General features: G+C 40.0%; 2 protein-coding genes across 2 annotated transcripts in view; one reads left to right on the forward strand and one right to left on the reverse strand.

Annotated features, from left to right (window-relative positions):
• Positions 1–26,333, reverse strand: part of TAFA4 (TAFA chemokine like family member 4) — a 127,284-nt gene that overhangs the window by 55,128 nt on the left and 45,823 nt on the right. The window lies entirely within an intron of this gene.
• Positions 23,726–23,967, forward strand: LOC114907808 (small VCP/p97-interacting protein). The gene has a single exon (XM_029243781.1). It carries the CDS (start codon positions 23,734–23,736, stop codon positions 23,965–23,967), a length of 234 nt encoding a protein of 77 aa, XP_029099614.1. The 5' UTR covers positions 23,726–23,733.

Raw genomic sequence — 26,333 nt, forward strand, 5'->3', positions numbered from 1 at the left:
GTGGGCATGACCCCAACATTTGCTAAACAGAAAAGGAGACTGGACTATGGTTTTTAAATTCCACTAAACAGACCACATAATTAAGAGAATACAGGCCCAGTAAGTGCACTCAGATGATCACTGCTCTACTGAAAAACGCCCTCTGTTTTAATTGCTTGCTTGTAATTCGTTTCAGGGTTTGGGTTTGCAGCAAACCCTTTCAGATAAGCAATCCTATTTGGTGGTTCAGAGATAGGCAGCCCAATTCAGAAATCCAACTGCCATTTAGGCAATGATTAGCCATAAAGCTAAATGGCAAAAATGGCATTTTAATTTTGAGCAAGAGAACATTAAAAACATTTAGCATGAACCAATGCTCTCCTGCAACAGTTAGCTGAACTTCACGGAGAGTAACAATTACGATCTTTTGCAAAAGGAATGAGTGAGACTTTGAGCCAGTTTTTTAAAAAAGGGAGCTGCCATTTTTATTGCTGTGCCTGAGTTATGGATTTTAAAAACTCCACCTCGTATGCAAGTTTAATTCACTCTATAACAATGAATCAAATGTAAGCACATAAAGTGGGATTCCAAATCAGATAAAGTGAAATTCAGAAGATGCCATCTTTACCTGCCAATCTACATAATAACTCAAGTGGTAGCCTCACTGTATTTAACGGCGTAATCAAAAAAAAAAAAAAAAAAAAAAAGTCAAGACACTGGAATGGTGAAGCTGCTCCACGTACACCCTGTCCCTGATGAGTCATTTAAAAGTGGGCAGGGAATTCCCTGGTGGTCCGGTGGTTGGGAGTCAGTGCTTCCACTGCAGGGGGCCTGGGTTCGATCCCTGGTTGGGGAACTAAGATCCCACAAGCCGTGTGGCACGACCAAAAAAAAAAAAACTTTAAAAAATAAAGAAAAGTGGGCAGGTTGTCCCAATCAATGGGACATAAACACCTCTTATTCCCTGAGATGCTGCTAGGATCCTGACCTGTGCAACCCGTTATTTTTTCAAACTCCTCTCTTTGGAATAAAAGGTGCTCTTGAAAGTTCTAGGATCTTTTACTAAACATTGGTAGGCATATGACAATGGATTTTGCCATTGATGAGAATACAGACTTCACGTTATAAGGAGTCACTGTCCATGAATACATGCTAAGGAAAGACAGCACCAGTTGCTTTGTGTCTTTTTTGTGTGTGTGTGGTACGCGGGCCTCTCACTGTTGTGGCCTCTCCCGTGGCGGAGCACAGCCTCCGGACGCGCAGGCTCAGTGGCCATGGCTCACGGGCCCAGCCGCTCCGCGGCATGTGGGATCTTCCCGGACCAGGGCACGAACCCGTGTCCCCTGCATCGGCAGGCGGACTCTCAACCACTGCGCCACCAGGGAAGCCCCGCTTTGTGTCATTTTTTTCCCTTCGATTTACCCCTTCCTGGAGAACTAACACAGGGAGGTCTGTCTTCACCTTGGCTGTCTTCCTTTCTTACCTTGTACTTTGAAAAGCTGTAGGGTGTATAAAGATCACTGTATTGGACTCATGTTAAATACAGGCTGCATTATTATAAAGTAACACAGGTAACTTTAAAGATCCTCACTCGCAATTAAATAAAAATAACAGGGACAGCTCTGGCCTTCAGATGACTTCATCTTCTTCCCCAGATTGACCACTGGTCTGCTCTTCCATCTCCTTACATTTCCATATCACTTCTCCCTGCTTTCCGTGGCTCCCTCCTTTCTTCACATTTCTTTCAATATTCCACATTATGTATTGATCTTAGTGAACGGCTTGGGCCTACCTGAAGTTATAAGGGTAACTGAGAGCCAAGAAGATGTCTTTGTTAATCATTTGGAATCAAGGGGTGGGGATATATATATATATATATATATATATACACATACACATACACTCCACCCCTCAGAAAGCATGCTGTAACCCCTTTATTGAATGTGGCCGAACGACTCTGATTCTTTTTTTATTTTTTTTAATGATCATCCACTTAACCCCACTAAGGCAAAGAGCAGTAGGAATTGACCGCATCAAAGACAAAGAGAGAAAAAAAAAATACAGCTACTGTAGAACCAAGTGTTGATGCAGATGAAAAAACATAGGCTACCAAGAGTTATACAGCCTAAACTAAGCCTGTGCTTTTGAATCAGGTTTATGCTTCAATAGGGAAATCACAATTAATTTTGAAAAATTAAATTCAGAGTGCTATAAGTGCTTTACTAGCACTCAAAAACATACTTCGATTTTTATTGTGACTTGGACAAGAACTGAAGGTTACAGAAAGAATAAGCATAAAACACACTTTTCTGGCAGAAGTGTTTCTCCAGATATGGAAATTCCTGAGGAATTAGAGGAGCAAAGGAAGTAGCCTTTGAAAGGAAGCTGGTTTTCTGATGTGCTTCCGCATGTCTTGTTTAGAGAAGAAAGTCAGATATATGAGTCCATGAACTACAGAATAAATCCCAAGGGCTCCCTCTTTCAACGAATACGTATTTGAAGGCCACCATGTATCCAACACGGTGCAAGCACCAGGGATGTAGCTCTGAGTGGAAGAGATCCCATCCCCATGGAGCACACAAGCTTCTCTACTCCATTCACTGGATAAATATAACAGTGGACATCACAACACTGTATATCGTTAGTAGAATTACAAATCATCTTGACCTATACAAGTACACACACAAAGGACCGAGGCCAAAGAGCGAGATCTCAACATACATGATTATCAAATGCATCACGGCAGGAAGAACCAGGGTGTGTAGGTGTTATTTTTCAGGTAGGACTTTCTGGAACAGCGAAGTTCTGAGCAAGGTTTATTTGTAAGGAAATGAAGAACATGAAGTAAGATTCCATGTGTAGCAAAACTGGTGCTATGACTTGATCAAACTCAGGCAGGTGACAAAATTGAGAAGAGGATGGTTTTTCTTAATTAGACAGCAAATATGTGCCTAAGAGGTAGAAATCACCGTTCAAGGTGTTGGGCAATAGTTTCTTACACTTTATAATGCTGTCTGTCCTATATGTATATTCTGGTTGGGAGCAGATGACATGAACACACAAGTTAACTAATTGTGCCTCACTCTTACTTCTCCCTCACCTCCCACATTCAATCACCAGTGTCCTGACAGCACTGTCTCCTACCTCATAAATCCATCATGGTGGATTGCCAACTTGGCCACAAATTCCTCCCCTCCTTTCATCTATGCCCTTGCAATGTGACTTGGTAACTTCTCCCATCAAGAGGTGGAGTCTTTTTCCACACCTGAATCAGGGTTAGACTTGTGACTTGCTTTGGCCAATACGACATCAGCAAACAGTGAAAAAGCACTTGCGTGTTAAAGACTTGCCTTCTTGCTGCTCTTTTAACTCGCTGCCCTGTGAACAAGCCCTGGATAATTCTGGATGACAAGAGACACGTGGCCCCCTCACCCCCTCACCCAGCCAGCAGCCACCCAACCTCAGACAAGTAAGTGGAGCCATCCTGACCAGTCAGCCCCTGGCTGACCTTCCAAGTGATCTCAGACAAACAAGTAAACCCAATCAAACCAATGGCTTGTCACAAACCGAGAGAACTGTCCAGAAGAAGTGTGAGCTGCATAAGTGCTAATGTTTTAAGCCGTAAGTTTTGAGGCAAAAGCTTATACATCGAGTTACTCATCTCTTTCCTCTGCCATCGTAATTTCTCACCTAGACTATTACATCTTCCATCTTGCCCTCGCCAATCCACTCGCCACAATGTAGCCAGATGGATCTTTGAAATTATATACATGTGAGTCTACATGTAAATGTATATATATGTATATATAATGTATGTACTATATAAATATATTTTTAGATATTAAATATATTTTTATATATTAAATATATATAGGGACTTCTCTGGGGGAGCAGTGGTTAAGACTCTGTGCTCCCAATGCAGGGGGCCTGGGTTCAATCCCTGGTCAGGGAACTAGATCCCACATGCATGCCTTAACTGGGAGTTTGCATGCCACAACTAGGAGCCCACATACCACAGCTAAGGAGCCAGAAAGCCACAACTAAGGAACTGGTGAGCTGCAACTAAGACCTGGTGCAACCAAATAAATAAATAATTTTTTTAAGTGCCATCTTTAAAAATAAATATATATATAATATACATATGTACATATAAATACAAACATAGAAGTTTGATGAACTCACTCAATGGTGTATGGTAAGTATTTAACAACCCTTTCAAGGGTAGGAAGAGTGACTTGTGGCATTTGCCAATTTCCACAGTGCAAACAGTCCCACCATGGCAGATTTCAAGCTACCAATGGTTTAACCAGTTGCTTGCACAAATTTTGAAAAAGGAACAATCAGCTTTCATGAGCCGGTATCAAGCCCACTCTAGCAAAACACTCTTTTCTCCTTAAAACTTTCAATGGTTTCCCATTAAATTCCGGATAAAATCCAAACCTCACACGCCATATCCTATAAGGTCTGTAGGACCAGACTTTGCTTCTCTTTCCTTCCCAAGTTCTACAGTCTAGTCCTGTTAAATTTCTTTCATTTCCTTTAATGGTGTTTCTCAAAGCATGGGCTTAAAAACATTGGCAAAAGAATCTCATGGAAGGAACACCGGTTAAAAATTGGGAAAACAAAGCTTCATCCCAGCGATCTCAAGTTAGAACTTCTTGGGAGTGGAGTCCAGAGATTACAGGTTTTAACTGCCTGAACAGATTCACGCGCAGCAGAGGGAGCAAACCTAGACAAAGGACCACGTTAGCCCACAGGATTTTATTTTGCCCATACAGTATTTTTAAAATTTTAATCCATTGCCAAAATTTTTGAATTGGCAAATGTGAAATAAAAACTCTTCAGAAACAGAAGATCTGGCAACCTGGACTAGAGCTGGGAGGACAAAGCGACTTGAAATAGCCTTTTGACTCACAACGCTGCCAACATGCATTGTCCTCATCCTGGCCGGCTTCTTTCAATGATTCATCCTCCCAGACAGAGGAGTTTGAGACCCTTGGTGTATGACAGTTTCTGGGCCTTTCTACTTCCTCCCATCTACAATAGTCCATTCCCCTCCTTCTACACTATCCTCACCTGCACCTAGGTAATTCTGGGATTCACGTTAAATAACACCTCCTCACCGAAGCCCTCTCCCATCCCGCAGACTAAACGTTCCTGTTAAATTCTCCCACCCCTTCTCCTGCTGTAACACTCATCACACCTATAATTACCTGGGAGATGCCAGTCACCTCCACTACATAGTAAGTCCCTCAGAGGAAATAATCAGCATTTCTGTGCTCAGCACACAGGGTCTGAGAGATGAACATACTTTAGATGTTTGTTAAATGAATGGATAGACTCATAAATAATCAGATAAATTTCAGATCATTTTGTGCTGGGAGTCCTGCAGGAAGGACTCTGAGAAGAGGTAAAGTTTTAGCTAGACATTAAAGAACAGGTGCAGATACTAATAACAGAGAAGGCAGAAAGCATTCTAGATGGGCCAATTCCAACAGCTATTAATTTGGTGCCACTCAGCATCCACTGCCTTCAATGCTAGTAAGAGCCTGTTTTTCCTTCAGTAAAAGGCCTTCCCTATTTTCAATCTCATGATTCAGGTGGGGCCCTACCTTCCAGCTCCAGTTACAGATCCTATGACCCAAACCTAAGATGTCAGTGCCTTGCATTTGCCCCCTGTGTCACAATAAATGGTTTAGTAAACAATAAAGTCTTACTGTATAGCACAGGGACTATATGCAGTATCCTGTGATAAACCATAATGGAAAAGAATATGAAAAAGAATGTATATATGTATAATTGAATCACTTTGCTGTACAGCAGAAATTAACACAACATTATAAATCAACTATACTTCAATAACATTAAAAAAACAAAAAAACAAAAACAATAATTGGTTTAGTGATGAGTTCAAGTCTACCCAAGCAGGCCCAGTTAGAGCTAACCCAGTCTTATACCCAACTAACAAGTATATTGCTCCATCCCATGACAATGAAACTGGAATGGATGTAAGGATTGAGCTACTATCTTGCCACCACATGGACCCTAAAAATAAAAATAAAATCCAGAAGAAAGCAGAGGCAAAAAGCAGAGAAAAACTGCATCTTGGAGCGATTGTCTGAAGCTCAATCAAGCTATCAACACAGCAGACTCTGCCTTCACAAGAGCCACCATATGCCCCTTTTGCTCAAGACAAACTGGATGAGTTTCTGCCACTTGGAAAGAGACCTAAATAAAACATGGAATTATATGAACAAATTTACAAAACCTCCATACCCTAAAGAAAGCACATGCTGATTGCAGATTTATAGGCTGGTGACTAGGGGATGGAGCTGAAAAAAAAAAAAAATTTTTTTTTTTTGGCCAAACTATAGAGGAGCAAAGGCCTGATTGTAGGGTTCCAATACCTTACTACTTCCCAAAAGAAAATAGGGGTGCTACTCAGTATTTTTAAAATCTATATACAGAAAGGTGATATTGTGATTTATCATAAGAAATATACATATTTGGTCTTTGTTCCCATTTCTGGCACAGAGCTCTCCAAACCTTTGGAATTTCCTAAGTGCTGAGAGTGATAAAGGTGTCCTTTATTATGCTAATAAGGTGACCTGTGGACTGTACATAGGATGGAACTGGTTGCTAGTGGAGCCAACCCTATGATCAGAGGGTCAGAATTTCCAGTCACATCCCCTATCCTCTGAGGAGGGGAGAAGGGCTGGAGATCGAGTTCAATCACCAATGGCCAGTGATTTAATCAATCATGGCTACATAATGAAGCCTCCATAAGAACCCCAAAGGATGGGGTTCAGAGAGCTTCTTGGTTGAACATGTGGAGGGGCTGGGAGCAGCTGGGAGAGGGCAAGGAAGCACTGACCCTTCCCCGTACCCAACCCTACACATCTCTTCCACCTGAATGTTCATCTACATCCTTTATCATACCCTTTAACAAACTAATAATGCAGGTAAGTGTTTCTCTGAGTTCTGAGAGCTGCTCTAGCAAATGAATCGAACCCGAGGAGAGGGCTGTTAGAACCTCCAATCTCTTGCCAGTTAGTCAAAATAACCTGGGCTTGCAAGTGATGTCTGAGGCGTGCATGGGGGCAGCCAGGGGGCAGTCTTGTGAGGCTGAGCCCTTAACTGGTGAGGTCTGACCACACCTCTGGGAAAACTGTGTCAGAATGGCATTAATTTCATATACACACTACTATATATAAAAGAGATAATCAACAAGCACCTACTGCATAGCACAGGGAACTCTACTCAACACTCGGCAATAACCTATATGGGAAAAGAATCTGAAAAAGAATAGAGATATGTATATGTATAACTGAATCAGGTTGCTATACACCCCAAACAAACACAACATTGTAAATCAATTATATTCCAATAAAAATAATAAGAAAAATTTTAAAAGGAAGGGATGGAGGGACGAAGGAAGGCCTACAGTATTCCCCTCAGGCCTCGGTGACCTGGGCTGCTGTCACATCCCAGGAGCCGGAGCAGCCTTGGGTTCCAAGGCTGGACTGTCAATGGGGCAGAGGGAGCTGGGGAGGATGTGCCTGCAAATGAGCCCCCTTTGGACCTGGAGTGCCTGGTTCCCTGCGGATGGGATCACAATCTCCAGATGCAGGCGGGCCCTCCTACAGCTAAAGCAAGCCTAGGGCACAGAAAGGACGGTGGACCCTCTGGTCTGGAAGGGCTCTGAAAGGTCCCCTGGTCTCCAAGTCTCCTGGTGGTGGGGTTCCCACGGGCAGCCTCCTTCCTCGGAGTCTCCCCACCTAAGTACGACGGCAAGCTCAGCATAGCGGTTTTGGCAGGGCTTGGGAATTGTCTGCCAGGGTGAAGGGTAAGGGGGAAGACGTAAGGATACACAAGGCCTGGGGTGTTTCTTCTGACACATTCCACTCAAATCTACGACCCAAGGACAAGACTTTCTCTAAGGCTCTGGTTGCAGGCGTAACCCTAGTGGGGCATGAGGAAATGCTGTCCCCTTGTGGACATTTCCCATAACAACAACTTTACAACAGGTGCTTATGGACACTTCATATTCGCAAGGCCTGCGGGGCTGTGAAGAACACCTGCCTTCAAGAAAAGTCCTGGGCTAGGTAATCGAAAAAGAATTCAAAACAGGGCAGGCCTTCAAGAAACAGACTTGAGGATATGGGGAGGGGGAAGGGTGAGCTGTGACAGGGCGAGAGAGAGTCATGGACATATATACACTAACAAACGTAAGGTAGATAGCTAGTGGGAAGCAGCTGCATGGCACAGGGATATCGGCTCGGTGCTTTGTGACCGCCTGGAGGGGTGGGATAGGGAGGGTGGGAGGGAGGGAAATGCAAGAGGGAAGAGATATGGGAACATATGTATATGTATAACTGATTCACTTTGTTATAAAGCAGAAAGTAACACACCATTGTAAAGCAATTATACCCCAATAAAGATGTTTAAAAAAAAAGAAGCCAATTTCAAGAGGTAAATTTAATGCACACTGTTTTTGTTTTTTTTTTTAAAGCACATGAAAAGCTGCTCCCTATCGCTAATTATTAGAGAACTCCAAATCAAAACTACAACGAGGTATCACCTCTCACCAGTCAGAATGGCCATCATCAAAAAGACTACAAACAATAAATGTGGGAGAAGGCATGGAGAAAGGGAACCCTCCGACGCTGTTTCTGGGAATGTAAATTGATTACAGCCACGATGGAGAACAGTATGGAGTCTCCTTAAAAAACTGAAAATAGAACGACCACATGATCTGTATATCGCACTCCTCGCGTATACCCAGAAAAAATCACTCACGTGGACCTAGGTGTACACCTGAAACTAACAGAACATTGTAAGTCAACTATACTCCAATACAAAACAAAATTTTAAAAAAAGAACCGCATTAAATTGTAGGACATCCAGCGGACCCAGCGAAAATCACTCATGTGTACCCAGGTGTACACCTGAAACTAACACAACATTGTAAATCAACTATACTCCAATAAAAATAAAACTTAAAGAATCGCATTAAATTGTAGGACACCCAGCTGGTGTCAGAGAGAATTGCTCGATGTGGGGAAAAAACCTCCACACATTTGGTGACCAGAAGTGTCAGAAGTGAAACATTCTCTTGAAGGTAAAGGAGACACACAGGAAAGAAAGACATAATAGGGAAGAACTGGGTTTTTCCTTAGATAGAAAGATAGAAAACTGTAAACGTATTCATTTACAAGAATAAAATCATCAACCTCTTTCCAGAAAAGCAGAACTAGTAAAATTAAGTTACACAAAATAAAATAGGACCAAGGAAAATGATAAAATATGCAAATTAAAATTTCCACATGGTTATTACAATTAAGTTTAAACATGTCACTGAGTTTCCTGATAACCAGTTTTCTTGCAGTCTTTGTTTTATTTTTAAAAGAAAGATGCATCTTGAAAATAGTTTACTCTCTGGGCTACAGGGAACGATTGAAGGGTTTTTGAACAGAGACATGTTAGGAGTATGTGGTGGACAGAACAAAGCCATCCCTCTCCCTGCCCCGCCCAACCCCCCAAGACGTCCACGTCCTAATTCTCAGAACCTGGGAAAGGGACTTTGCAAGTGTGACTAAGTTAATGATCTTGAAATGCGGAGATTGTTCTGGATTCTTCTGGTAATCACAAGGGTCCTTGTAAGAGGCAGGCAGGAGCCTCAGAGTCAGAGACAGGGCAATGTGACAAGGGAAGCAGAGAGAGAAAAAGCAAAATGATGGGAGGACACACACCAAGGAATGAGGATAGCCTCTAGTAGCTGGAAAGGGCAAAGAAATAAATCCTCCCCCCAGAGAATCCAGAAGGAACCAGCCCTGCGGACACCTAGATTTTAGGACTTCTCACCTCTAGAACTATAAAATGATACACTTGTGTTGTTCTAGGCACTTAAGTTTGTGGTATAATGCCCATTTTCTTAGACACACTCTATCTTAGAGTCACTTACAGAATCAAACTTTTAAACAAATGGAAGCATGGCATGGATTTTGTGAAAATCCAGTTTGGCTTATATGAAAAAAAGTGAGTCGGGGAGCTCTAAGCAACCAGCCAAGCTCAGGAAGTGTGAGTTCTCGGCCTCCCAGTTCACATTCATCTCTGTAACAGGTTTGCTCCACAGGTGCTTTGAGTTCTCCAGGGCCTGGCACCAGGACGCAAAGGCTGCTTTTGAAGAATTTCATTAAGACATGTCTGAAAGACTCGTCACAGCTTAAACGGAGAAAGAAAAGCAAGTTCTGCCAGGCGCATCTTCCACAAATTTAATGAGAACTGAAGCACGTGAAGAAATGAGTTGCGATCATTATTAACGAGATGTGGAATTGAAAATAAGGCTAAGGACAGGACAAACTCATGAGATCAAAATGATGGGACGTCAGCTTTGTCACCAAAGCCATGGGCGTGTGGCAAGCATTGAGGGGAAGAGAGCAGGTGCCACCCCTTCGACAGGTGCAGAGCTAATAGGGCTTGCAAGTGTCAAACGGCCACTGCTGCCTGGTTCGAAAGAGCCCCCCATTAACTTGCGTGACCTCAAGACCCCAGAGTCTCACAGCCAGATCTGCTCTGGATTTACATTCCAGGAAAGGTTACTCCCCTACCTTCCAAGGTCATGAGTTTTACTTTTAGGCAGTTAGGAGACTTAATAAATACTGTTTTCAGTTATTGTCGCTGGCATGTAGATTTCTAAGTGAAATTCACACCCATATCCTCACTGGCCAAAATATTAGCAAAAATTACCATTTTGCTGATGTATCCCTGTTTCATTCTGTCTTTGCCTAACTGACCATCCCTTGTGGCTCTGAATGAGCCCTAATCCCTGTGGATTTTGTGGCAGCCTTTGGGGGGAGTATGCAGGTTTAGGTTGAGGACCACTCTCATCTCTTTTCCATTGATGGCTGTTCAGTGGCTTATGTGAAAAGCTGGAATTAAGAACCTTCTTAGTTTATAAAGTTTCTCCACTCACAACACCAACTGCAGTGGTGCTTTGCTTACTACAGTTATCTGTTGACGGCAGCATGAATGTGGCCCAGAAAGGCATTTTTTACCTGCTACGTATCCATCATGGCAATGCAATCAAGCAGAGTTTTATCACCACAGTCTAGATCAGAGGTTGGCAAACTTTTTCTTAAGAGACCAAATAGTAAATATGTTAGGCTTTGAGGGCCAAGAAGGAGAATCAAGGCTATTATATCAATGCCTAAATAATCATTTGAAATACGACCATTTAAAAATGTAAAGAATATTCTTAGCTCACAGACCATACAGAAAGATGTAGTGGGCCAGGGTTAGCGCAAGGGCCATATTTTGCCAACCTCTAATCTAGATGATTAAGAAAGCCTGTTCATAGGTGGGGGGAAAAATCCTGGAATTTGAACTGTTCCCTTAATCATTCAGATTCTTTACATAAAATCCATGTAGTATTTTTTTTCCTGGAGCCCAGAAAACAATGGTGTGTATAAGATGCAAACCAGCCACTGGGAGCTTCAGGGTTTTTTGCAGGTAAATACAGTTAAGGAATACTGATACACACTTAGGTTCACAAGATTTTTCGAACTAACAGGGTAGGGATTACATTATATTTTTACTCTATTGCAAAATGATAATAGTGGTATTAAGCAACACGGAAAGCTATTCTAATTGATATCACCAGCTAGCTAACTTTTATATGCAGTTTAGCCTCCTCTAATTGACATTTTATAAATGGTATCTGCTTCTAAGCATTCCATTTTGATTCACACCAATCTGTTGGCATTACACAGGAACTGGAAGAAAATATGGAGCCTTCTGCTTCAAGTATCCTAATTTACATGCTAAATCAGAAGGTCAAAATGAATCTGTGTCATATTTAGAGCCCGGTACATTGGCCCAGAAATAGAAGGCAGCATGTTGATTTTTTTTTTTTTTTGGTGGCAGGAAGGATAATTCCCACAAACAAAGCAGCAAGTCATAACTCAGTGTGAGTTTAGAACAACAAAATCTAGTACACTGGAAGATGGATACTGTGGAATGTGTTTTGGCATGATGAGTATGGCTCTGTTGAAGTTGAAAATTCTTCTTCATTCTGATAGTAGCTGAGGAACACATGGCTTGAAGTTATCATAAATATGTAAGCCCTAGAAGTGTTCTGCATTGAAGAGCAACCAGAACACAACAGTGCTGAACTACACAGAGCACAGAGAAAACCGTCTGACACCTACAGAAGAATGCGAAGCCTTCCCCCATACAGTATGATTTCTAAGCGTAGTAGAACCTCTGAGACACCACCTAGCTTTCCCACACAGCAGTAGTACATAGAGCAGCCCCATTTTTGAAAGGCTCCGTGGGGACGAAGTTAGCCTTTCTTTCAATTAAATTACCACATTTTCGCAACATAGAACTTGAAATAGAACTTCAAGTGCTTTCTTCTTTGGAAACTTGCTGTCAAAATCGAAGCTTACTAGTACGATGAAGAGCTGTACATTGCAAAGGAGGACTCTAATCGGATGGTTTGCTTCAGCTTAAGTGTAACTTTCCACCCTTCTCTAGGCACTGTGATTTTTTTCCCCTTGTTCCTGTCTGCCTAACTGAGTACCTGAAATGCCACCCAAAGAGATCTTTATTGAAAATTCCCTTCACTGATGAATTATGAAGGTAGCTCACTTTATATCTATGGCAGCTACAGCCATAATGTTTTGTAGTTATCAGGCTTCAATAAATAAATACACATGAGATCCATCCATCTATTTGTTAATGCCTATTATGTGCTATGCTAGATAATGAGAAATACAGAGCTGAATAGTTTACAGAGGGCAATACTCCTCTCCCTGTGTTGCTACAGAATTGGTTTGAAACTACTGCCTTCTCACACTCAGTCCTCCAAATGGGAAAAGGAGGAACTGATTTGATTGGTGAAATAATGAGAACCCAAAATCCCTGGTCCATCATTCGGTCCTGGGCAAGTTGATTTATTCACAATTGCTCTGCTGACCAAGACCATGGTCCACCACGATGCTGCACGTGGGTTGCTGGATAACTGTCTGTTCTGCCACTTAACAGACTACAGTACAGTGTAAACATAACTTTTATATGTGCTGGGAAACCAAAAAATTAGTGTGACTCGCTTTATTGCAATATTTTCTTTATTGCGGTGGTCTGGAATCAAACCTCATTATCCCTGAGGTATGCCCGTATTCTGTTCTAATATGATGATCGCAGTGGATATGAACATTTTAAAGTACACTCAAAACCCTGAAAGCACAGTGGATCAGTATGAATCACAGCCAACAGTGTCTCTTTTGGATTGCCAGTTCGTGAACTCAGTTTACCAATGCGATGAAATTCTAGTACAACAAAATAATCTGGACATGGATTTAAAGTTCATTATGACAGTACGGAGTTTAGAGTTATTTATCTAGAAATAGAACTTGTGGCCAACACAATTTGGTTGCTTCTTTTTGGCAGTTCTGAAATATACAAATTTGATATAGTAAGATAGGAAATATTATTAAAGTTTCACTATATGTACAATGTTAACCCTTCACAATTAAACAAAAGGTGATGAATTTCATTTCAAAGTTGTTGAGCCATGGAAACTATAAACAGTTTGTGCTACACCATATGAAGGTGCCAATTTAGCTGGTATGCAGATACACAGACTTTGTTAGCACTGTGGAAACCAATTCTGCAAATTATTTTACCACCTTTCATGGCTGTTGTTTTAACAGTTAATACTTACAAGTTACATTTTTTTAATCTATAAGAATGTCATCCATACATTCACTGATGCTGAAGAACGCGACCAAAAATCAATAGCTTTTGAACCACTGCCAACATATACCATGCTGTTAATTTAAGTACAACTTCTGAGCTATTAGAGATAATACTGAGGAAATAAACACAGTATCAAAGCAACAATAAGATATGATGGCTGTAGATTTACGGACCATGAAGACAACCCCATTTGATTTTTTTTTTTTTTTCCCAGAAGAAAATCAGTCTCAGGTGCATTGTGCATTGTGAATTATGTGAGCTCTTCAGGCAACACTCCTCACAATAAACCCCACTGCCACTGGGTTTTAAACCTTGCCACAAACAGTGAATACATGAGGGCACATTCCCAGTAGCTATGCTTCATTGGGGTGTTTTGTCCCTATGTAACTTTTTATCCGAAAGATGAATGAGAAAATATTGACTGTTTAAACCATGGTAAGTAACTAAGAGCTCTCTGTCTTCTATTTCAAGACAGGGCTGTCAAATCCATCACTTACAAAGACACTTGCAAGTCCTTCCTCCAGTAAATCTGCAATGGAAACCACCTGCAGAAAAGCTCTACTGGTATTAATTCTGCAAACCTATTGAGCCTCATGTTAACAAAATAAAAATGTATCATGCTCGCTCCTGTTATATGGCAGGTGTGGACAGCTTTGAAAAGCTATGTGTTTACTTGGGGCTACCATAGCTTTCTAAATTATGCAGTGAAAACAAATATTGACTTTCCAAAAAATGTCATCCAGGTAGTGAATATGGTGTAAAATGTTCTTGAGTCAAACGAATTTGACAACCGCGAGCATGCCTACTATGTGCAAAGCCATGTGCCATATTTAAGCCTAAAACTCTCACCAAATAAGCTATCTGATATGCTAGCTAATGAGTTCCTCTTAGGAACTCTGGTTGAAGCTCACCTGTGGATACTGCGCAGTGACAATGGTCAGCACAATTTAATGGACCTTCTTACTCATTCTTGGTCAAGAAAATTTTCCTGACCACTGTTATTTAACCAAAATTGCCTCTAAGAGGCAACTGCACTGAAATTCTTATAACACTATTCATTCCTTTCATTGTGTTTAATGCTTTGCTAACATGGAATTAATTTCACTCTCACTACCCTATCTTACTGTTTATTTGATAGGTCTTCTCTCCTGGTAAGTTAGCTTTATAAATAATGTTTCAAACCATGAAACCCAAATAAAATTCAATTGGTACAAGAAAGCCCTTGCCCTTTTCCAAATGAAACAGAGCAGTCATATCCTTGTCCTAATAGACCTACAGTCCCTTCGATCCTCAAGGATTACAGAATACACACACTGACTCTTGATATAAGTATTAAGATCTCGAAGTTTCTCTATACTGCCTTGTGGTCTTTCCAAAATGCCCTTCCCAGGGATTCATGCCCCAAGGGGGTCCACAGTCAGAAATAGAGTTGGAAGACACGGCAACTGAACCAGGATGGGGAAAAATTACATTTTCATTCCATAAGCTCAAATTGAAATCTACCAGTTCCTCCAATGATGAGGCAATGAAATGCAATAGTATCAGCAGTACCTGCGGTTTCATCACCAAAAGATATCATGAATATTTTCATCTCACATTTCAGTTTTTGGAGATGCGTTGAAATATCATTTATGCTCATTACAACTTCTAAAGTACAGTAGATTTAAGGCCTGCCACAAGATCTTTTTTAATGTGTTACTAAGGTTCAAACATTACTTTAACGCAACATTTGGGGGGTTTTTAGTATTTGCTAAGTATAATTCAATATAATGGAATTTCTGGGTCATAGTACTGAGTTTATGAATTAAAAAGAGAGTTATGAGAACAGTCCATAGACTTTACATAACGCACTGCCAAAGGGGTCCATGGCTCAGAAAAAGAACCAAAATGGGTGCAGTACAGTGACGGTACGTGAGCACCAATGAGAACCTAAAGCTTAGAAACTCTGTGAGCGGCCCACGTTGCTTGGCTCACTGCCCCCTCCATCTTCACAGCCAGCAGTCACTTCACTCCAGCCTCTGCCTCTGTCCTCCCAGCTCCTGACTCTGACACTCCCACTTCCCTCTTTCACTCACAAGGACTCTTGTGACTACACTGGGCCAGCCAAATCACCCAAGACAATCTCCCCACCCCAAAATCCTTAATTTAATCTCATCTGCAAAGTCCCTTTTCCCATGTAAAATAACATTCACACAGGTTTCAGGGATTAGGAAGTGGATCTCTTTGGGGAACTATTATTCTACCTACCACCCTGGCCCTATTTCCTTCCAGCCATGCTTTACGTGGCATAACAATCCAATGAGTTTGAAAGTATCATCTTCAGTGTAACACATGAGAAGTCTGAGATTTTAAGTTCAGAGTTCAAAGTCATATGGCCAGCAAGGGGCAGAAACAAGAACCAGTCCTCTTAGACACCAGACATTTTGGGGTGCCTTCTATGTATCAGATGTTTATATCCAGGTTCCCTTATCCTTTACCCTCCAGGCTTGCTGTCCCATACTCTCTAGACCAACTCTCATTTACACTTGGATGCGAAGTTTAATGCTTCCTTTCATGGCTCTCGGGGGGCTGGTACTTTCACTGACATGTCCCCCCATCTATCCCTGAATTTTACTTTTACTCATCCATTATCTTACTGCACATACTTCAGCATAGGGGGAAAGCAAAAAGGAGAGGCTCACTTAGCAACGTCTTTATCTTTTGATGAACTTGGTCCTCATAACTCATAAAATGCAACCGTTGAAGGGAATGACTTTCAGTATCTGTAAGGCCTTCTACAGGGAGTCTCAGGTCAATTCAATGACCGTCTCCACTCTCTGGTGCAAGACTTTATATTGGATTCTATTGGGGACACAGAAAGGTGTTCATCCCTGCTCATAAATTGTTTATAACATAAGGGATGGGAGAGGGATAAGCAGAAGTCAACTCGTGCAAACGTGACTATTTGACAGGGAGGGACGCAGTCAGCGTCCCAGGCTACAGGTCAGCATCACGAAGGGGCTTTTAATAAGAGAATAAATCAAACCAGCAGGACCTTCCTTTGGAACAGGCAGGGAGCTCAGCAGAACAAAGAGGGTTTTGCAGGTGAGTGATGGCTGTTGGCTTGAAATCATGGCATAGCTCAGGGAAGAGTTTTATTTGGGTTGAAGAGAGGAGGTGAGACAGGAACAGACCACTGGACCTGGAATCAGAAAGCCGAAGTTTGGGGAGTCAGCTCTGCCACTACCTGTATAACCAAAAATACTTGATTATCTCAAGTTTTCTCACCCATAAAAAGGGATAAGAAGGCTAATTCAGAGGGTGGTATGATTTAAATGAAATGAAATAAAATAAAGTAAATAAAATGTAAAGTAAAGTAAAGTAAAATAAGTGAGCCTGTGTAAATGTTCAGCTGAATTTGAGGATAGAATCCCTATAGAAGAGCATCACCTGGAAACGAAGGAGAAGAGGAGACACAGTATAGTCTGCAGAGACTCAAGAATAAGGAAAACCCACCTTCCTTCTGAAGACTCAATACTTTCCTACTCCAACCTCTTTCTTACTCAGTAATATTAGAGCAAAGAGATGTGAGAATAAATAACAGGTCTTGTATTATTTCAGAAGATTTCTATTTTACAGGAAGTCAGCTCTTCTCAAAAGACCATAGAATAATCACAGATTCAGCAGATGTACGCAGAGACAGAGTCTAGAATTTTCCATGACTGAAATCCAACTTCGTATGAAATGTGGCACCCAGATTTATACTACCATGTCTTGTCTAAGAAGCCCCAATAACAGTGCCAATGTAATGATTATTTTGAATATCTGAAGCATTCAGGTACTTGGGAATAAAAGTGAGAGTAAAGATTGGTTCAACATGGTGGAGTAGAAGGACATGCGCTCACTCCCTCTTGCAAGAACACTGGAATCAAAATTAACTGCTGAACAGTCATCGACAGGAAGACACTAGAACTCACCAAAAAAGATACCCCACATCCAAAGACAAAGGAGAAGCCACAATGAGATGGTAGGAGGGGCGCAATCACAATAAAGTCAAATCCCATAAATGCTAGGTGGGTGACTCACAAACTGGAGAACGCTTATACCACAGAAGTGCACCCACTGGAGTGAAGGTTCTGAGCCCCACAACTGGCTTCCCAACCTGGGGTCCGGCAATGAGAGGAGTTCTTAGAGAATCAGACTTTGAAGGCTAGCGGGATTGGATTGCAGAACTTAGACAGGACTGGGGAAAATAGAGACTCCACTCTTGGAGGGCACACACAAAGTAGTGTGTGCATCGGGACCCAGGGGAAGGAGCAGTGACCCCATAGGAGACTGAACCAGACCTACATGATAGTGTTCAAGGGTCTCCTGCAGACACGGGGGGTGGCTGTGGCTCACCGCAGGGACAAGGACACAGGCAGCAGAAGTTCTGGGAAGTACTACTTGGCGTGAGCCCTCCTAGAGTCTGCCGTTAGCCCCACCAAAGAGCTGGGTAGGCTCCAGTTCTGGGTCACCTCAGGCCAAACAACCAACAGGGAGGGAACCCAGCCCCACCCATCAGCAGACAAGCAGATTAAAGTTTTACTGAGCCCTGCGCACCAGAGCAACACCAAGCTCTACCCACCACCAGTCCCTCCCATCGGAAGCTTGCACAAGCCTCTTAAAGGGCCACATCCACCACAGGGCAGACAGCAGAAGCCAGAAGAACTACAATCCTGCAGCCTGTGGAACACAAACCACATTCACAGAAAGACAGACAAAATGAAAAGGCAGAGGGCTATGTACCAGATGAAGGAACAAGATAAAACCCCAGGAAAACAACTAAATGAAGTGGAAATGGGCAACCTTCCAGAAAAAGAATTCAGAATAATGATAGTGAAGATGATCCAGGACCTTGGAAAAAGAAAGGTTGGCAAAGATCGAGAAGATGCAAGAAATGTTTAACAAAGACCTAGAAGAATTAAAGAACAAACACCTAGCAGAAGTAAAGAACAAACAGAGATGAACAATACAATAACTGAAATGAAAACTACACTAGAAGGAATCAATAGCAGAATAACTGAGTCAGAAGAAAGGATAAGTGACCTGGAAGACAGAATGGTGGAATTCACCATTGTGGAATAGAATAAAGGAAAAAGAATGAAAACAAATGAAGACAGCCTAAGAGACCTCCGGGATAACATTAAACACAACAACGTTTGCATTATACGGGTCCCAGAAGGAGAAGAGAGAGAGGAATGGACCCGAGAAAATATTTGAAGAGATTATAGTCGAAAACTTCCCTAACATGGGAAAGGAAATAGCCACCCAAGTCCAGGAAATGCAGAGAGTCCCATACAGGATAAACCCAAGGAGAAACACACTGAGACACAGAGTAATCAAACTGACAAAAATTAAAGACAAAGAAAAATTATTGAAAGCAACAAGGGAAAAAAGACAAATAACATACAAGGGAATTCTCAGCAGAAACTGTGCAAGCCAGAAGGGTGTGGCAGGACATATTTAAATTGATGAAATGGTAGAAGCTACAACCAAGATTACTCTACCCAGCAAGGATCTCATTCAGATTCAACAGAGAAATCAAAACCTTTACAGACAAGCAAAAGCTAAGAGAATTCAGCACCACCAAACCAGCTCTACAACAAATGCTAAAGGAACTTCTCTAAGTGGGAAACACAAGAGAAGAAAAGGACCTACAAAAACAAAACCATAACAATTAAGAAAATGGTAATAGGTACATATCGATAATTACCTTAAATGTGAATGGATTACATGCTCCAACCAAAAGACACAGGATTGATGAATGGATACAAAAAGAAGACCCATCTATATGCTGTCTACAAGAGACCCACTTCAGACACATACAGACTAAAAGTGAGGGAATAGAAAAAGATATTCCATGAAAATTGGAAATCAAAAGAAAGCTGGAGTAGCAATACTCACATCAGTTAAAATAGACTTTAAAATACAGAATGTTAAAAGAGACAAGGAAGGACACTACATAATGATCAAGGGATCAATCCAAGAAGAAGATATAACAATTATAAATATATATGCACCCAACATGGGAGCACCTCAATACATAAGACAACTAACTGATAACAGCTATAAAAGAGAAAATTGAAAGGAACACAATAATAGTGGGGAACTTTAACACCTCACTTACACCAATGGACAGATCATCCAGACAGAAAATTAATAAGGAAACACAAGCTTTAAATGACACAATAGACCAGATAGATTTAATTGATATTTATAGGACATTCCACCCCAAAACAGCAGATTACACTTTCTTCTCAAGTGCACACGGTCATTCTCCAGAATAGATCACATCTTGGGGCACAAATCAAGCATCAGTAAATTTAAGAAAACTGAAATCATATCAAGCATCTCTTCTTACCACAACACTATGAGATTAGAAGTCAATTAAAAGGAAAAAAATGTAAAAAACACAAACACATGGAGGCTAAACAATATGTTACTAAATAACCGAGATTACTGAAGAAATCAAAGAGAAAATCAAAAAATACCTACAGACAAATGAAAATGAAAACACGACGATCCAAAACCTATGGGATACAGCAAAAGCAGTTCTAAGAGGGAAGTTTATAGCAATACAATTCTACCTCAAGAAACAATAAAAATCTCAAATAAACAATCTAACCTTATACCTAAAGGAACCAGAGAAAGAAGAACAAACAAAACCCAAAGTTAGCTGAAGGAAAGACACCATAAAGGAACATAAATAAATGAAATAGAAACAAACAAAACAATAGCAAAGATCAATAAAATTGAAAGCTGGTTCTTTGAGAAGGTAAACAAAATTGATAAATCTTTAGTTAGAATCTTCAAGAAAAAGAGGGAGAGGACTCAAATCAATAAAATTAGAAATGAAAAAGGAGAAGTTACAATGGACACCACAGAAATACAAAGCATCATAAGAGACTACTACAAGCAACTCTATGCCAATAAAACAGACAACCTGGAAGAAATGGACAAATTCTTAGAAAGGTATAACCTTCCAAGACTGAACCAGGAAGAAATAGAAAATATGAACAGACCAATCACAAGCACTGAAATTGAAACTGTGATTAAACATCTTCCAACAAACCAAAGTCCAGGACAGATGGCTTCACAGGTGAATTCTGTCAAACATTTAGAGAAGAGCTAACACCCATCCTTCTCAAACTCTTACAAAAACCTTCAGAGGAAGAAACACACCCAAACTCATTCTAAGAGGCCACCATCACCCTGATACCAAAACCAGACAAAGATACTACAAAAAAACAAAATTACAGACCAATATCACTGATGAATACAGATGCAGAAATCCTCAAAAAAATACTAGCAAACAGAATCCAACAACACATTAAAGGGATCATACACCATGATCAAGTGGGATTTATCCCAGGGATGCAAGGATTCTTCAATATACACAGATGAATCAATGTGATCCACCATACTAACAAATTGAAGAATAAAAACCATATGATCATCTCAATAGATGCAGAAAAAGCTTTTGACAAAATTCAACACCAATTTTTGATAAAAACTCTCCAGAAAGTGGGCATAGAGGCAACCTACCTCAACATAATAAAGGCCATATATGACAAACCCACAGCAAACATCATTCTCAATGGTGAAAATCTGAAAGCATTTCCTCTAAGATCAGGAACAAGACAAGGATGTCCACTCTCACCAACATAGTTTTGCAAGTCCTAACCACAGCAATCAGAGAAGAAAAAGAAATAAAGGAATACAAATTGGAAACCAAGAAGTAAAATTGTCTCTGCCCGCAGATGCCATGATACTATATAGAGAGAATCCTAAAGATGCCACCAGAAAATTACTAGAGCTAATCAATGAATTTGGTAAAGTTGCAGGATACAAAATTAATGCACAGAAATCTCTTGCATTCTTATACACTAACAACAAAAGATCAGAAAGAGAAATTAAGGAAACGATCCCTTCACCATTGCAACAAAAATAATAAAATACCTAGGAATAAACCTACCTAAGAAGGTCAAATACCTGCACTCAGAAAACTATGACACTGATGAAAGAAGTCAAAGATGACACAAACAGATGGAGAGATATACTATGTTCTTGGATAGGAAGAATCAATATTGTGAAAATGACTATACTACACAAAGCAATCTACAGATTCAATGCAATACCTATCAAATTACCAATGGCATTTTTTACACAACTAGAACAAAAATCTTAAAATCTGTATGGAGACACAAAGACCCCTAATATCCAAAACAGTCGTGAGGGGAAAAAAAAAACAGAGCTGGAGGAAGCAGACTCCCTGACTTCAGACTATATTACAAAGCTACAGTAATCAAGAAAATATGGTACTGGCACAAAAACAGAAACATAGATCAATGGAACAAGATAGAAAGCCCAGAGATAAACCCACCCACCTATGGTCAACTAATCTATGACAAAGGAGGCAAGGATACACAATGGAGAAAAGACAGTCTCTTCAATAAGTGGTGCTGGGAAAACTGGACAGCTACACGTTAAAGAATGAAATTAGAACACTCCCTAATGCCACACAGAAAAATAAACTCAAAATGGATTAAAGACCTAAATGTAAGGCCAGACGCTATAAAACTCTTAGAGGAAAACATAGGCAGAACACTCTAAGACATAAATCACAGCAAGATCCTTTCTGATCCACCTCCTAGAGAAATGGAAATAAAAACAAAAATAAACAAATGGGAATGAAACTTAATGAAACTTAAAAGCTTTTGCACAGCAAAGGAAACCATAAACAAGACGAAAAGACAACCCTCGGAATGGGAGTAAATATTTGCAAATGAAGCAACTGACAAAGGATTAATCTCCAAAACATACAAGCAGCTCCCACAGCTCAACATCAAGAAAACAAACAACCCAATCCAAAAATGGGCAGAAGACCTAAACAGACATTTCTCCAAAGAAGATATACAGATTGCCAGCAAACACATGAAAGGATGCTCAACATAACTAATCATTAGAGAAATGCAAATCAAAACTACAATGAGGTATCACCTCACACCAGTTAGAATGGGCATCATCAGAAAATCTACAAACAACAAATGCTGGAGAGGGTGTGGAGAAAAGGGAACCCTCTTGCACTGTTGGTGGGGATGTAAACTGATACAGGCACTATGGAAAACACTATGGAGGTTCCTTAAAAAACTAAAAATAGAATTATCATATGACCCAGCAATCCCACTACTGGGCATGTACCCAGAGAAAACCATAATTCAAAAAGACACATGCACCCCAATGTTCACTGCAGCACTATTTACAATAGCCGGGTCATGGAAGCAACCTCAATGCTGCCTGACAGACGAATGGATAAAGAAGATGTGGTACATATATACAATGGAATATTAGCCATAAAAGAACGAAACTGGATCATGTGTAGAGACGTGGATGGATTTAGAGACTGTCCTACAGAGTGAAGTTAAGTCAGAAAGAGAAAAAGAAATATCGTATATTAATGCATATATGTGGAATCTAGAAAAATGGTACAGATGAACCAGTTTGCAGGGCAGAAAGAGAGACACAGATGTAGAGAACAAACGTATGGACACCACGGCGGGAAAGTGGCAGGGGCAGTGGTGGTGGTCGGATGAACTGGGAGATTGGGATTGACATATATACACTAATATGTATAAAATGAATAACTAATGAGAAAAAAAGTGAGAGTAAAAAGTTTTGCTAAAAATAAGTCCAATGAGAATGAATAGTCCACAGTCTTTTTTATTTAAATTGCATCTAAATATTTAATGTGGTTGGAAAAACAGCTTTTCTAAATTCTTTTGTGACTTTGAATAAAAGTTTCCCTTAACTGATGTCTACCCTAAACACTCCATCAGCAATAACAAAAACCAACGCTTTCATGTCTATAGTTTGAAAAATAATAGTAGAACTGGGACTCGGGTCTGATCGCGCAGTTTGCACGGCCTGGTCTGGGGCGGACCCAGGAGGGGAACCCCCCCAGCCGCGATCCCCATGGGGCTGTGTTTTCCCTGTCCCGCGGAGGCCGCGCCTCCTTCGCCGGACCTGGAAGAGAAAAGAGCAAAGCTTGCAGAGGCTGCAGAAAGAAGACAGAAGGAGGCTGCATCTCGGGGCATTCTGAATGTTCAGTCTGTGGAAGAAAAGAGAAAGAAAAAGGAAAAAATAGAAAAAGAAATGGCTGCATCTGGACCCCCACCAGAAGGTGGCCTTAGGTGGACAGTTTCATAAAGCATAACACGAGTGGAAGAGTCTACTGCCAATAACTAGTATCTGCAATCAAGCGGACGTCCTCAATTTAATTTCTTCTCTTTGAATAAATGAAGATTCAGACTTCGTAATTTTAGTGCTCTTAAATGCAGTGCTTTTTCAAAATTGAATATTGAAAATGCTTTTGATTGTTAGACTTAGAAAATGGCCAGACCTTTCATTAAATACTTATTTTCCCTACATTTGCTCTTCTGCAGACACTGGGTGATTTGCCGTTTTTTAGTAGTTAAAACATGGGCCTAAATGGTGAATATATATTTATATATTGCATGGAAAAATTCTGCATACATCTCAGATATTAAAGTTTGCACTTGTATTTTCCCTCCTTTACAAAATGACCTAGCTATTTATAGTGTGCCGATTAACCTTATATCTCTTTATTTCATTATATGTGAAGACTTTTGCTTAAACTTATGGACTTAGTGCCTTTAAACTGATCATCAGGGAAAATCTTGAAATATCATTTGAAGGGCTTACATGAAGGAACACTGTAAATTTTTATAACTTACTAAGAAATTAATATTTGTAGAAAACATTGAATTTCCCCTAATTTATTTTCTACTTCTGTAGCTTATACAATTAACATACTGTGTTTTACATTATAATACTTTTTGGGTTTTTTTTGCTTGCTGAGTTTAAAATTATATATTAGTGGTACCATCAGAGGGCAGTGATGTACTATTATACAGTATCAGATTCAGCTCTATAAAGATCTTTGCAGTAATTGAATGAGTTAAACTAAGAATCTGGATGGGTTAAAAATAACAAAGTATAGTGGTAATGTGTTTGTCCAAATTTCATAGGTGTTTTTATTCTTTTGTATTTATTAAAGGATGATCATCAGATTTATATAGATGTCAAATTGCCAAGGCAAGTATGAATATATGAAAGAGAAATATATAAGTACTGTATTTAAAAAGGTCCACTTTAAACATAAAAATATTGCGAGGTAATTCTATATGATACATTGCCATGAACTTTGTAGATTTTTGTTCATTTGTAACATGAATTATAGCATATTTGGTTTTTTAATATATAATAAGCTAAAATAGAAGAATTGTTGTGTCTTTTAATTTGGTTGCTCTTTAGGATGACAAGGCCACAGTCTGAGCCCTAAATTAGAATTTTCAAATATCAAGTACAATAGGGACTGTCAATTAAACAGACCAGCTCATTTGATTTACAAAAAGGAAACTGAACCACTGTCTCGCTCATCCTTCCCACAAATCTTGTGTTACATTGCAGTATGTTATATGTGTTAATTTTAAAGAGTTTGAACTAGAATATAGATCTCTTGACTCCTCATTGGAAAAATCACTTCCTTCTATTACAGAATGAAATATCTGTGACTATCCAGGCAAGATATGTAGTTATAGACAGGTTCAATTTTAAGTTTTAGAGAATTAGTGGTATGTTTGCTCATAAAGGATAGTGAAGTCATTGAATTATATTTTAGAAATAACAATTTTTGACTTTTTGAACATGATTAATTTTTCCAAGGCAGAAATAAAAAAGGAACATTAATAGATGAATGGATATAGAACCAGAGCATACTATCCTAGAACTGTGCACGTTCTTGCTTCTGTTTTAGTACGGAAAGAACAATTTTATCTGTATTACAGCTTAGAGAATTACAGCTTGGGTTGGTGTAAACAAAAGGTTTACATCTAGGGGATAATGCTCTATTTCTAATAGTAGTTTATATCCAAATACCATGCTCATTTACTGTTGAACCAAGAATGCTGTGCTGATGAATTGCTTGCTAGGAACAGTGGGATATGCCATTCCCGCCAACCGTGGCCTGCCTCCATGGGTGTGATCGTGTTTCCTCAAAACCACATGGGTTGCATGGGCTAAGGGGTGATACTCAATGGGAAGGAAAAAGGGGAGACTGGATGCATCACAGAAAACCAATAAGTGACTGCTTAAAAAAAAATGTATACACACATACACATATTCCAGGAATCTTCCTCAAAGTTATGAATCAGTTCCTGATGAAACCTTAGCCTAGAGCCAGTTTCCCATAATTCATAATTTAAATAGGAAAGCATTATAATGATTGACATGTCACCCAAACTCCCCAACCAAATTACTAAAATAAAACCAAACAGTAAAATGCTTATATGTAACTATCATATTGAGATAGAAAATGCTTAAATCACTACTTCTTCATTCTAATCATTGAACTATTACTGTGGTAACAAAAAGTTGTATATTACCACACAGCCCCTCTGCTAACGTGCTGCGTGTTTTTTAAAACATCTGTATGTGATACTTTTGTTCCACTGATTGTATTTGGAATGTAATTAATAGTTTTGTTATAAATG

This window comes from Monodon monoceros, unplaced genomic scaffold (assembly GCF_005190385.1).
Source record: "Monodon monoceros isolate NGI ecotype Baffin Bay Population unplaced genomic scaffold, NGI_Narwhal_1 Super_Scaffold_3, whole genome shotgun sequence".
Lineage (NCBI taxonomy): Eukaryota > Metazoa > Chordata > Mammalia > Artiodactyla > Monodontidae > Monodon > Monodon monoceros.